Source organism: Myotis nattereri (assembly GCF_964212035.1).
Source record: "Myotis nattereri genome assembly, chromosome: 1".
Lineage (NCBI taxonomy): Eukaryota > Metazoa > Chordata > Mammalia > Chiroptera > Vespertilionidae > Myotis > Myotis nattereri.
This window is the reverse complement of record NC_138075.1, coordinates 75,880,579-75,894,660: the sequence shown is the minus strand read 5'-3', so window position 1 is coordinate 75,894,660 and position 14,082 is coordinate 75,880,579. Positions and strand designations below refer to the sequence as shown.

Here is a 14,082-nt window from a genome sequence, read left to right as displayed (position 1 = left end):
ATAAGTGACTTTTTACTGAACAGTTAATGCCTGGGGCTGACTACCCACCATGACCTGCCCAGTTAGGAATTTATGATCAGATCACCATAGGAGTTTACTCTCCATAGACCCTTTTTTTTAAATTCACAAATGAGTAACTTATACTCTGCTTTCAGAACTTCTCCTTTGTCTGCTGTTTCTCAGAATAATTCTTAAGCCAAAAGAGGCATACGTTAGGATGGTATATTCTAGTCTTCTACAAGAGTGTCCAGTTAGCTTCGCTTGACTCTCATGATCTTCACTTGGCTCTGTAGAGGACATTGGAAACCTGGATGGACAGCCTCGCCAAACTGCACATGGAAAGGGAAAGGATAATTCCCTAAGGGAAGTGAATATGCAGCTATCCAAATGGGGTAAGTGGATATGAGAATGTTCAAGAAACAACAACACAACACATGCTATTTATATTAAATACACTTAAATACATTTTCTTCTTGTTTTGAACCAACATCTTTTCACCCTTTCATAAAAGCATCTTCTAAAGAGTTTTTTAAATGAGGTATTTGTGAAACTTCCTTATAGGAGACCAGAATATGTCACCTCAAAATATGCCAGTACATTTTGAAATGGCATTTATCAAATGAGAAAAAACATTCAGTATTCTCCATATGTGAATTGATTATTGAGGAAGAACTATTGGGTTAACACTAATCTCTTGTAAATTTGGTTGGTATAGGTCATCATCTCCCAGGTGTCTGCTCATCCCCAGGTGCACTGAAAAACTGCAAAGCTGAGGAGCTGCCCTTGAAACATGATGACCAAGCTACATTTATTGGTTACTCATTGAGATCTGAGTTACAGGCAGGTGTGCAGTCACCTAGTTGAAAATGTCAATACCATGGCCTCTTCTGTAATTGTTTCAAGGCTGGAATCATTCCGTAATACAGGAGGCTAAAGAACACAAGGTACTATGCTTTAATGTTTGGTATTTCTTCTCCCCATACCTGCCTTAGGCAAAATTATATGAAGCGAATATTTCTCTTACTCTGTATCTCTCTCCCTCACTTAGCAAACAGAATTCTAGTGGACTATACTTACTGTGTCCTCAACATTTCATCCCCCAATTTACTTCCTCTTCCTTACAACAAAATTTAAGTCTGGAGCTTCATTCTGAGAAGAGTTGCCAACCCCACCCTATTTTTCTGTCAAGTGAAAATGATTATTATCAGATAAACTCAGTTGTGCTAATATCTTGTGCAGAGTGTATTATTCCTCAGGAAACTGCTACCTTATCCCAGCTAAATTGCATTTCCCTCCTTAGAAATATTTTTTTAAAATATGTTTTTATTGATTTTAGACAGAGAGGAAGGGAAAGGAAGAGAAATAGAAACATCAGTGATGATAGAGAATCAATGATTGGCTGCCTCATGCAGGCCATCTACTGGGAATCAAACCTGAAACCCTGGCGTGTGAGCGGGAATTGAACAGTGAACTCATGGTTCATGGGTCCACAATCAACCACTGAGCAACAGCAGCCGGGCCTTAGTGATATTCTTAATAAATGAGTCCAGTAGGAATCTCCGTCATTCCTTAGCTGATGGGGAAGGTTCTTTATAATCTTGGGAATTTATAGCTTTCATGCTGATGACAGCCTGTATTTTTATATTAGAAATCTCTATCTTCTGAAGCCAGCGAGAGGACATATTGATGGGCACTTGTGATGTTGATTTCATCTAAGTCCAAAAAAAAGTACCAAGCCAAAAGATGGGAAAGGAAGAAGACCAATGTAGATAGAGCACACACTATGAGCTAGGACCATAATACATGTTATACTAAATCAGCTCTGCCCACCCCCACATTCCCAATCTGAGTGAAATTCAGCATGTCAACACAACCAATGGCTGCGTCACAACTTTTCCCCAACTAGTACATAAACATTTACATTCTCATCATATGCATAAGCACATTACACACATAAAATACCTTAAACTACACACAGCATAAATCTCATCCAAGTATAATCTATATCTATACTTATACCAATCACCACACATACTCTGCACATATAACATATATAAATGTCACACACATTGGAATGATATAATTTATTGTGAAGGGAGGATCATTCAGCTTGGGTAGGTATAAGAAATCAATACCAGGAAAATTCCTGGGTTAGTGAAAAAGAGATGCCATTTGAGCTGAATCATTAAAGATTTATAAATAAAAAATAGGAGTAGAACAGGTAAAGACAACAGAAGGGTATTCCAGGCAGAGAACCAACATAGGTAAAATTATGATATCAAGAAACCATGTGATACATAACTCAAAGTAGTTGGAAAACATTGGCACATAAATGCAAAATAGTGATTAGCAAGGGCTATTGATGTGAGCAGGGCCCACCACTTGGAAAACACTAATTACTCTACTAAAACCTGAAGGTGTGGGTAGACTTTCTAGTTACTGATGACCTCTAACAACCGGATGTCCTCTATGCTATCAACAAACCCATTCATGCCACAATGGAATTCAATGTAGCTGTGACTCCTGTGCTCTTTGTAGCCCTTTTTGTTATTCACCGAGTAACATTTTATTATTTGGAAGGGATACTGGGCCCATATATATACATTTCTGTAGCCATCTCTCCAGTTCCTGATGCATATGTGCTCGATTTTGTGCCAGAAGGTATAGATGAAGAGGTGATAGTTCCTGTCTTTTGTAGCTTCTCTTTCTCTCATGAGATCATTTGCATCTGTACTCATTGAATTCCCAGCTTGTGCTCAGGTGGTGTTGTTTTATGGATTCCCGCCCGGAAATGTTCTGGTTGTGTACATGGAGCCCACACAAGGGGAACAGCAGGAACAAGAGGGGATCTAGGACCTTTAGAAAGGATGACATCTCAGTCACCAGGATCACCTGTGGGTCTACATGGAAGAGAGAGGAAAACATATCTGCAACACTACCCTCAATTGGTGTCTTCAAATGACATCCACCTTAAAATTCCATTCCCTGCCAATGTAGATACTTAAGCTCAATTTTACCATTTGGTTCTAGACTAGAAGATGATAAATCTCATTAGATAATAAAATTTACAAAAACTGAAAATATGCTAGAGCCTGAGTGAGACAAGCACAAAATTGCAGAAAATAGATGAAGTTTATTTGGAAAATTCCAAACACCTTCTCTTCACCCAAAACAAGGAGCTGTCTACCCAGCTCTGTTTTACAGTCCAGGTGAGTTCTCATAAAAGAGTGTGTCTGAAAGAGAATGGGACTTTGAGTTTTATGTCTGTGCAATAAAAAAGGTTGTCACACTTTGCAGTGGTTCTCAACCTTCTGGCACTTCAAATACAGTTCCTCATGTTGTGACCCAACCATAAAATTATTTTCATTGCTACTTCATAACTGTAATGTTGCTACTGTTATGAATCATAATGTAAATATCTGATATGCAGGATGGTCTTAGGCGACCCCTGTGAAAGGGCCGTTTGACCTCTAAAGGGGTTGCGACCCACAGGTTGAGAACCGCTGCTTTAAGGGAATGTAGAAGATGAATAGACTTGGGAAACGTTTTCCAAGAAGGAAGGCTTTGGCTCCCTGAAATCCCAGGCTACAATTAAAACTGATTCTGCAAGTGGGGCTTATCTCATCTTGATTCCTTATAGCACTTCCCCAATGCCTGCCTGAAACATGGTAGCACTTCACACTGCCCACTTGCCTTCGCAGAGGCCATTTCTCTAATTATCATCATGATAAATGATCTTGATCTGCCATTAAGAATACCATCATCGGATGTGAGGGCGATCTGGCTGCGACATCTGTCACCCCATTGATCGCCAGGGCTGATTCGGCTGATCTGGCTGGCTAGGCGGGTGTCCCCCTCCTCCCTCACCAATCCATGTGCGTCCCTCCCGAAGCTGCACGCTTGGTCGAAGAGGATGACCTCGCCCCCCCCTACCCCCCAGGAGAGGACCGGTCTTCGGTCAAGTGTATATGAGTAGCTGCGCTCCCCTGCTAGAACCTCAAAACAAGCTCTCAAAAATACCATCATAAAGTTTTGAAATAGCGTTTTAAGCAACCAAGTACAAAGATTGAAACTGCCCTCACAGGAGCTACTCTGGTCAAAATCAGGGCCTAGAGAGGTTTGAAAAAGTCTCCCCTTTATATCTCACAATTGGTGTCCTCAAATGAGCCTAATAGTAACTCCCTTACAGACCTGTGAGAGTATAATGGGATTTGCAAGAGAGCACTTTTGGGGGTCTCAAGTGCTCTATCAGACACAGAACAAGGGATAGGCAGGTTCTCATCTGTGGCACGCTATCCCTAGCTCAAATGGCCTAAACAGGATAAGAAGACCACCATTCAAGCTGCTTCAATGTATTATGCTAGAAAATATTGGGGAAGGAGGGAGGTTGAATTAGTGAGATTAATGCTGAGTTAAACTTGGTCTTTGCTTCTTACAAGTTGGATCACTGCATTCTCAACTCTACCACCTAGAAGGTCAAGCAAGCCCCTTCACTATTCTTGTGCCTTTCCCCCAGCCATGCTCAGTACCAACCCTTCTGACTCTAACTTGCCTTATTCAAATTCCATACTCACATTCATAGTTTCGTGGGGATTAGTGTGTGAATTTAAAGAGCAGAGTCAATGTCCTTTTCCTTTCCTTAGAGCTAAGAAGTCTGAGGCAGTGAAGAAAGGAATAGATGTGGGAGGGGCAGTGTTCCAACTGATTGGCAGTGGTGATGGGAGAAGAGGGGACAGCCTTACTCTGTGCACCTGTTTATCTCCTCATCTAGAACACTGGGGGTCACTCTGAGAAGAGCCTGGAGCAAAGGGGTCATACAACAAAAACAGTCTTCTGGGTACAAAGGAATGGCAAGGCCCTGGGGGCAGGAGCTAAGGAACAAAATTCAACCAAGTAAGTTTGAAGATCTAATTGGCTGTATTAAGCAATTCAGGAATTAGGCAGCATGCCATCTAGCAACTAGAAAGGTGCTTTGGTGAGTTGTACAAAATGGAGGGTTTTTACAGGCAGAAAGAGGGTGAGACTACGTAGTTAGAAGACTGGATTATTTTAGGCAAGGGCACCTTCATTCAGGGGAAGGCAGAGGGTCTTAACAGCCAGATTACCTCACCAGTGCTGATCAGGTAATTCTAAATTGACTGGTTTAAAATGTCACCTCTGGAAGAGGCTGAAATTTGGTTAGTTGCTAAGTTTTAGTTTGGTGACATGGATTAGCAAAAATGATCCACAATTTTTTTATGAATTAGAGGCCTAGGTCACGAAATCCGTGCACTGGTAGGGTCCTTAGAGGCTGCTGGCTGCAGGCAGGTACTCCCTCCTTTCCCCCAGCGGCCTGCTGCTGCAAGCCAGGGCTTCCTTCCCTTCCCTCAGCTGGCCCCACCCCTGGTGGAACTCCAGGTCAAGGGGACAATTTGCATACTACACTTTTATTATATAGGATTTTCATGCCTATGATTTTTTAACTTTTACAATGGTGTGAAAGCGATATGTTGTCAGAAGAAGCTAGTAGGCTAAGCTATGATGGTCAGTAGTGTTGAAAAGAATGGAGTAGAAAGCAGTCCAAAATGGGGTCACTTTGGTAACATGTGAAGTAACAGATACGTTAGTTACCTTGATTGTAGTGATTCTATGAGGTTGCACAACTTAAATATAAACAATATATATTTGCTTCAATTTAAATATTTTCCGTTTGCGCGCACACACACACACACACTCTCTCTCACATACATACTTCCGTTTTTAGCTTCTAGTGCCTTCATACATCTCTCTTCTCCAATTTGTTTCAAAATAATCAAAGGGAAAAGGGAAAGGTGTTAGAATTGTCTTTAGTAAATGACACAAATGTTTCTGTGTCCTGGTCATTGATCCAATAGGTTTTAATCATGGACCAGTTTATGAGGGTATTGAGGTGTTGGTGCATGTTTATAAACTAAAAAATAATTAAAAGAGAATAAAAGAAAAGAAATCCCACACAAAAATCATAACACTATCTTCACAGATATCTGCAGTTTGAATTCTTTATTACAAAGAAAACATGAAAAATCTTTCCAGTCAGGAAGAGTGAATGAGTCTTAATGATCTAGTACATTGTTAATACTCTGACTTACTACAGTGATTCAAAAATTTGTGAAGAGAAAAAGAAAGTCCTGTATAATTTCTTAATCTTATTAGTTACAAACATAACAAGGTTGCCAAATTATACAGACAGAGCTCTCATTTTGCCAGTTCATATTTCTAAATATCTAATGCTTCCCCCAACAGCTGACTTTGAGAATATCAAAAAGCTGTTACTTTTAAAGCACTCCCTGTGATGAAGTAGAAAAAGCCCTGGATTAGTAGCCAGTTGAAATGGACTTTTTTTTTAATGGATTTTTTTTTGTGTCAGCTTTTCCACTATCTTCATGTTCTTCAGCAAATCCTTGAACTTTGGGCCTTTTTTGTAGCAACATCAGCATCACAAGGGTGCAGTGGTATTAAAATGAGATAACCGAGATGGAAACACCTTAAAATACTTGAAATGCTATATCATACACATAATGATGAAATTCCAGAGGATCAGATTTGAGAGAGCTAAGCTGACCAATATTAGAAAAGGAAGCTGAAGAGTTTATAAAAATTTTATTACAGAAAACCCAGTCCCATTATAGGTTTATGTCTCCATTTCTCTTTGATGCATTTAACAGAATTGATTATATAGAGAAAAAGAAGTAGGCATAAGCAGCGGAGGCAGAGCCTGAGATAGCTCAAATGCATTACTCATTGCAATTCAAGGAATAAGTAAAAAGTCAACCACGGGGCCATAACCCCTGCAGGGTAGTATCTATCTGTCAAAGTGCACAGGCACCAGGGGGTTACCCTCACAGGCAATGACAACACGCCTAGAGCTGCCCCTGCCCTGATATCTGCAGTTTAGCCGGGAACTTGCTGTAAGCCTGCAGTCTGTGACTCTCACGACACCCGCATGGCAGTTCTCTTTGCCATTCCTGCACCGGATATTGGGGGTCCTGCAGATGTTGTTAATGGCGCCGATGTCTGCATGGATGAAGGTGTTGAATTGCTTGCACCTAGGCCTGGTCATCCCCCGTGTTTGCATCATCCTGTTGCAGTATGAGCTGGTGCCACCTGTCCCTGTAGAGTCCACATGTTGCCGCAGGAATCGTTGGTACATGAACTGGCCATAGGAGGGCTGCACCAGCCCCAGCCCCAGCAGGGTCAGCAGTGAGAGCAGAAGCAATGAAAGGGTCTTCAGGAGAGCCATCACTACGTTGGAGGTTCCTGGAGGGAAACCAAGGGGAAGGAGAAAGGAAGGTAACAAATGGGCATCAGAGAGGGAGTTGAGAATGGCAAGCTGATATTTCCTCAGCTCTACAGTCTACTCTTCCTCCCCACTTCTCTGCTCAGAACTTTTCTCATCACAGCTTCCCCAAGAGTAAAAAGTTTGCAAACATGATCTTCTCTGAAAGCAAGAGCTTTTCTCTTTTATAGAGAGACGGCGCTGTAGTCAGTACAGTGACTCAAGGCAGAGACTGACGGGCTGGATGTCCAGGTGTATATGTCCTGTATGGTCAGGATGTAAAAAGGGAGAAAAGGCAGATCTAAATGAAACTAGAGTTGTCTGTCTCTTGAGGAATTTCTCTAGTCATGTGATCTTTGGAGAGTGTTTGGTTCCCTGGAGACTCTGATTCCCAAAGGTTTGGATAGACAGGATATGGCAATAAGAGTTTGTGAACTGATTTTAACTCCAGACATCTGGGAATTGAGAAAGGTGTAGTAAAAAAGGATAGAGTAATGTTTAGGGTTAGCCTTTCCTCTCATGTGTCTATTCTTTTTTTAATTAAAAAAATTTTAATTACAGTTGATGCATATTAGTAGCAGGTGTACTACATAGTGATTTGTATAGCTTAAGAAGTGATCACCACATAAGTCTAGCACCCGTCTGACACCATACATCGTTATTACAATGCTATGACTGTATTTCCTATGCTCAATTGGCATCCCCATGGCTATTTTTAAAACTGGCCATTTATACTTCTTAATTCCTTCACCTTTTTCACCCAGTTGGCATTCTTTTAATGGTATTAAAATCAAGTCTTTTTTGAAATCTTGCTAATCCTATTGAAAAAAAGTAAAAAAACAGAGTATCCAGCCAAAGTGCTCTGAATATAGTAAATGTTGGTTGAGTGAACTAATAAACAAAACGAGGGAACTAGTGAACAAATAAAATGAAATGACTTGTGGAACTGACTGATAAAAGAAATTTTTAAAAATAAATCTCAACAGCACTATTGCCACAAAAGAGGACTTAGACGGTCTTTTTTCCTTGCTGTTTCTATGCACAACCAAAAACTAGGACTTGGTGATATATTCTGTCATCATGCATGTATCCTTCATGCTGTGTCTATTTTGTCAATAGCTGTTGTTAGTTTTCTGTTGTCTACAGTTGCAGAATCCTTTTGATGGCACTTTTGGCAGTGGAAAATAAACATATGTTTAATAAAGTTTAAAAAACAAACAAACCAAAAAACTAAACAAAAACCTTCAGAGCCACAACAAAGAAAGCATTGCCATATTGTGTCAGAACATTGCTTCTGTTGACTGAGGAAAGGAAGGAACCCAGACCTATCTGACTCTAAAATCAGTTCTTTTTCCACATCTTCTACTCCCTCTCTCTTTCCACTCCCCAAATATTCAGGATATTAAATACATTTATGTTCAGAGTTGTTCCTCTCTAGTAACAGAGTTTAATCAGGGGTGGAATAGGGTAGGAGTGGAAGTGGGAATCACTCACCAACACCAACTAGCTAGATGCTGCCATCTGACAGTCTCTCCTGGGATTGGCATGAAATCATGAACTGTGAATCTCCTTGACCATGACAATGAGGCAGGGCTGACTCACTAGAGCAGCGATTTTCAACCTTTTTCATCTCATGGCACACATAAACTAATTATTAAATTCTGAAGCACACCAAAAATATATTATTTGACAATCTGACAAAATAAATAGTTATAATTTAGATTCATTCACACCAGGCAGCTATTGTGTTGGTTGTCAGTTTTTCAATTTGACAATCTAAGGGAAAAGTGGTCAGTGCTCCTGACTAGTCAGATATTGCAGGTTTTAAAACTTCTTGTGGCACACCAGTTGAAAATCGCTGTACTAGAGCAAATAAAATAAATCTCTGACCCAACAGGAAGTGGCAACCCAAAACAGAAAGGACCGTTTTGTGAGGGTCATACAGGCCCGTGTCTACACATGCCGTGCAAGGGCTGATCGTAGCTGAAGTCCTGGTTGATGAATATGGGTACTACTGTCCTTTTGCTTTCATAGAAGCTTCATGACGTCAGGTCACACTGTCTGGGTGACTGAAATGGCTGATGAGGGACCTGCATACCAGTTTCAAACATAACTTCATTCTAAAATGCTATCTCCCATAGTCACAATCACTTTTTGCTTATGTACAAAAAGCTAGAAAGCTATATGTCACATTTCAGTGCCTACAGCTATAGATATGAGATATGGACTTAGGAAGAGAGAGAAGGGAACAGTTGTGGGAAGAAGAGTAACAGGGAGAAATGATGCTGATTAACTCCTCATCCTTAGACTAATGGATAGAATTTCTGAAGGTACACTTAGCACTTGGATAATAGCTTCATCACAACAATGTACTTTGGGTTACTTTACCAAATCTAATCTTTCATGGTTAATCTTGCACCTCTGATTTTGCATGGTTTTATTTAACTTTTTCTCATCCTGCTTCTTTGTGTACAAAATATAATTTAGAAAGATAACCAGCTACAGAGAAGAACTAAACTATTCATGCAAGAGCAAACCCACAGCCTCAGCCACAATAACCAACTGATTTAATAAAACATCAACAAAATTTGCCAACAGAAGTCCCATGTAGCCATCAATGGGTGTATCTCAGTACTCGAGCTACAACAGAAAATGAAATGATCCCCAAACCATCCCAACACATACTTTTTGGTCAGAGCTTGCCCCAAAGGCTTTCTCCACTCTACCACATTGATTCCCAATGAGAACTTCTTTTGATACTGTGATCCCAAAGAACTTGCTCTGCCACTTTAATTATATGATCTGGGGAAAATTACTTAACCTCTCTCAGCGTTATTTGTTGTTAGTGAGTATAATAATACCTACCTCTTAGGGATGTTATGAGGAATAAATGATAAAATCAATGTTAAGTGCTTATCATAATGCCAGGTACATGGTAAGTGCTCAGTAAGTGTTGGCAATGATCACTTTTGTAATTTCAAATTTTCTTGGTTTCCTTGTCTTCCTTCAATCTGGATAAAATAATGAATGACTATACCAAGTTGTGTATATTATTGCTCCCCTCTCCTTTATTTTGTTGAACACCTGTATTCCTTCCAAATTAGAAGGCTGTTTTTAAGTTGAAATATCTCAGCTACTAGATTTTATTATGTGTCCCTACAGAAAATTTTCCTCTTCACATTGAGTGGAATTTTCTTTCTTGCATATCACCATCTTCAAAGGGCTTGGGCATTTTGACGTTTTTATTTTCTTTTCCTTGCAAAGTTGACCAGGACTTCAATTCCTTAAATAATTCACTTGAGATAAAGACTGACTGGCCTGTCCCATGACATTTTATTTTAATCAGCTTTAGGTTGTGAGAGCACAAGAGACCCAGAGCAAAAGTGCTAGGCTTGGCTACCCAGCTGCTAGTTCCATCAGCATGTCAGCAAGCAGCCCCATCCCATTGCCATGTGATTTCCTAGGAAACAGTCATTTGCCCTAACACCAGAGCAGAGAATGCAATGATAATACTCTAAGCAGATGTTTGGAGAAGGTATGTGTTTCCCCAACTATAGCACACTCAATATAATGATGATCCATACCTTTGGCCTTTCCTATCAAGGCCTGGAGTAGGTCAATGATCTCTATGGAAGTCATCTTGCATCATATCAACGTAAAGGTACTGGTTGGAGAACCTCAGAAAAGGGTCCAAATAGTCTACCAAAATCTGGACTTTTCTCACTTCCTAAGGGTTTTTTTGGGATTTTACAATAAGGCAAATTTTCTATTAAGACAGATTTGGAAAACTCTTTTTCCTACTTTCTTAGCAAATAATAGTGATATCAAGTTTGAAATAGGTTAACTCAAGGAAGAAAGATTCATGTGCTGAGTGTGCACCAGTAATTTACGTCTCCATTTCTTCCTGCATAAGTTTAAGTACTTTGAGTCTGGGCTCTCCCAGGGGGCACCTGGACACTGATCTATGACCTGGGTATTGAAGAAGCAAGGCTTTTGGCCCATTTCAGGGCAATGTAGGCAGCAGGAGAGGGCACCATTGTGAATACCTTGACCACTACTGTCCTATATTTACAAGACAGCAAAACTAGTGATTCGTAACTTTAATTTATTAACAACCAGTTTATAAATAAAATATTCAGGCACCTGTTTACAGAAATTATGTAAGGGGAAGTTAACTATTAAATCTGTGAATTGATTAGTATATTTTATAAAGAAAGTGTCTATTCACCTAAGTATGTGATTACTTGAAAAAAATATAGATGAAGAAGAATAAGGGATAAGCTTAGAATCTTTCTATAAATTCCCTACAACCTCACAGTTGCTTGACACCCATTGATTAAGTAAAAGATTCAAAGAGAAAATAATGGAAAGTAACCAAATTTTTAATCTTTGTATGAAATAACCAGGAGAATACCCTAGGAGCAGTCTAGTCACAGCAACTCAAAATTACCTCCTGCCTATGACAAGAGGTGCATACTAGGAGTGAATTTTGGTGTTCATTCAGGAGTGTGTGTCTGTGTGTGTGTGTTGGTGTGTCGGTGTGTCGATGTGTTGGTGTGTGTGTTTATGTGTTCGAGAGGAGAGAGAGAGTGAGAGAGAGAGAGATTAAGAGGGTGGTAGATAGAAAGTTTAATTAATCTGTTGGTATTTAGTTCTAAACACTACTCCTCAAAGTTTAACTTTTGTAAAAGGAATATTGGCTTATTTGACAGCCTGAACAATTTGCCCCTCCTGAAAATTTTGCTTAGCAGCAATGAGCCCTGACATTTCCCATCTCTCTCTGTAAGATGAATTCAACATCCATCCTTCCACTCATAGGAAGGGGAAGTCTACCTCCCTATTGCCTGAGAAGGCACTAACTGATAGGGAAAAAGGCATTTGTATTCCATGCCATCCTCTCTGGGGGCAGCTGAGTAGAGAAAATGGGGGGAAATCAATAGGCCAAGAATTCATGAGAAGACTTTGATTCTTACTGATTTCAGAGGCATTTTTATTTATTAATATTTTGTAAAACAAAAGATCCAGGCAGATCATTTTCTGGGCCCCTGGCAAGGAATGTAGTTACCACTGTTTTGGAGTGTTTAGGGGAAGGGCCAGGAATGGAGAGCAGAGCCAACTCTGGGTCAGGATCTTGCTGGCTATATATAGTAAAAGGACTCATCAAAGGGACAGACAAACCATGATAACAGGCAACAACTATGTCTCTGGACCCTGATGTGGCACTGTATTGACAGGGAGGCCAGGGGGACCCTCTTTATACCTGCAAGTAGTGACCTGGAAAGGAGACCTGCTTATTCTAAAATTTTTTCTGTAAGGCATGCCATTCTCATCTTCACAGATGATCTTGATGTTGTTACTGGTGTCTTTGGAGAGTAAAGTCAGCCCTCATCTCCTCATCATGGTTTCAAAGTCTCTGCCATTTTGACCACTTGGATTGGCATCATAGTGCTGGCCCAGGAAGAGTCTGTACCTGTTGTCATTTGAGCCAGGGTCAGTAGTGTCAGACCCAGACCCAGCATGAAGACCAGCAACAGGGTCCCAAGCCCATCATTCATCTCTACTAACAAAGGCTCCTGCCAAGGGCAAAAGGTATGGTGGGGCAAATTAGGCTAAAAACACAAATTAAGCTAAAAGGACAGGGCATCATGAGTCAGGTATCCTCAGTCACCTAAATTGCATATTTTATTTTCCTCATGAATCTCACATTTCTTGTCAAGCTATTCTTTTGGAAAATCATTCTAAGTTTCCTGAACACAACTTCCAGCCCCAAACATTTTTTCCTATCCCTTAAGACTCATTTAGTACTTACCTTTCAGTCATAGCATTGCACTATCCATTCACACCCTAATTCATTTATTAATTAAATGAATAACAAACATTACATAAGCTCCTCTGGGTACAAGGCATTGTGCTAGGTCCTGGCACACAGGGACAATTAAGATATACCAAAGTCCTCCCTAAAAAGAGATATAGCATCCATGGGGAAGGAATAGGAGCTCCAGTTCACCGAGATGAGACAGTAAGATAAGAGAACTATCAAAAAGATGGACTTAAAAAATGTGTTCAATTGATTTTGACAGAAAGGAAAGGAGACAGGAAGAGAGAGAGAGAGCAAAAGGAGAGAGAAACATTGATATGAGAGAAACATCTATTGGTTGCCTCCCATAGGCACCCAGACCAGAGATCAAACCAACACCAAGGGTTTGATCTAACCAGGAATCGAACCAGAAACCTTTTTGTGCATGGGATGATGATCAACCAACTGAGCTATACTGACCAAAAAGGTCAAAGAGGGACCCCTAATGAACCCTAAACCCAGAAAAGGTCGAATCAGAGGATTGTTAAAGTCAGGATTCCACATAGTCAAGTTAATAAAGCAGCTGGCTATAAGGAGAGCAGTTGAGAGCAATTTTGCCCTGAGGTGAAGGAGCACAGACCTAATTCCCCAAGAATTAGTTGGTTTGTGGCTAAAGGTGGAATTATTATGTTTTAATTAGAAAAAAACAGAGAGGAGCATGGAAGAATCAATGCAATTCCTGGAAGTGGATCTGGGGTTGACTTCTACTGAAAACTGGAGGAAGAGAAATTCAAGTTTATTCTTAGGACAATGTGGATTATTCTCAGAGAATATTTTCTAGTTTCCCTATAAATGTACATAGACTGTTATTCAACAGGCATATGATGTTACTATGTGATAAAAACAACAACAACAAAGAAAACCTCTTCAGAACTTTTCTTCAAGCCACAGCCCTTATAATGGGTTGTAATGATTTCTTAACATCTTCCTG

The 14,082-nt window shown here is 40.1% G+C and overlaps 1 protein-coding gene across 1 annotated transcript; it reads right to left on the bottom strand.

The window, feature by feature from the left end:
• Positions 1 to 6,820: 6,820 nt before the first annotated feature.
• On the bottom strand, positions 6,821 to 10,933 carry LOC308533955 (ribonuclease 4-like; the record flags this gene model as incomplete). The annotated part of the gene is made up of 2 exons (XM_081112191.1): positions 6,821 to 7,275; positions 10,879 to 10,933. 2 exons carry the CDS (start codon positions 10,931 to 10,933, stop codon positions 6,821 to 6,823), a joined length of 510 nt encoding a protein of 169 aa, XP_080968317.1.
• Positions 10,934 to 14,082: the final 3,149 nt, after the last annotated feature.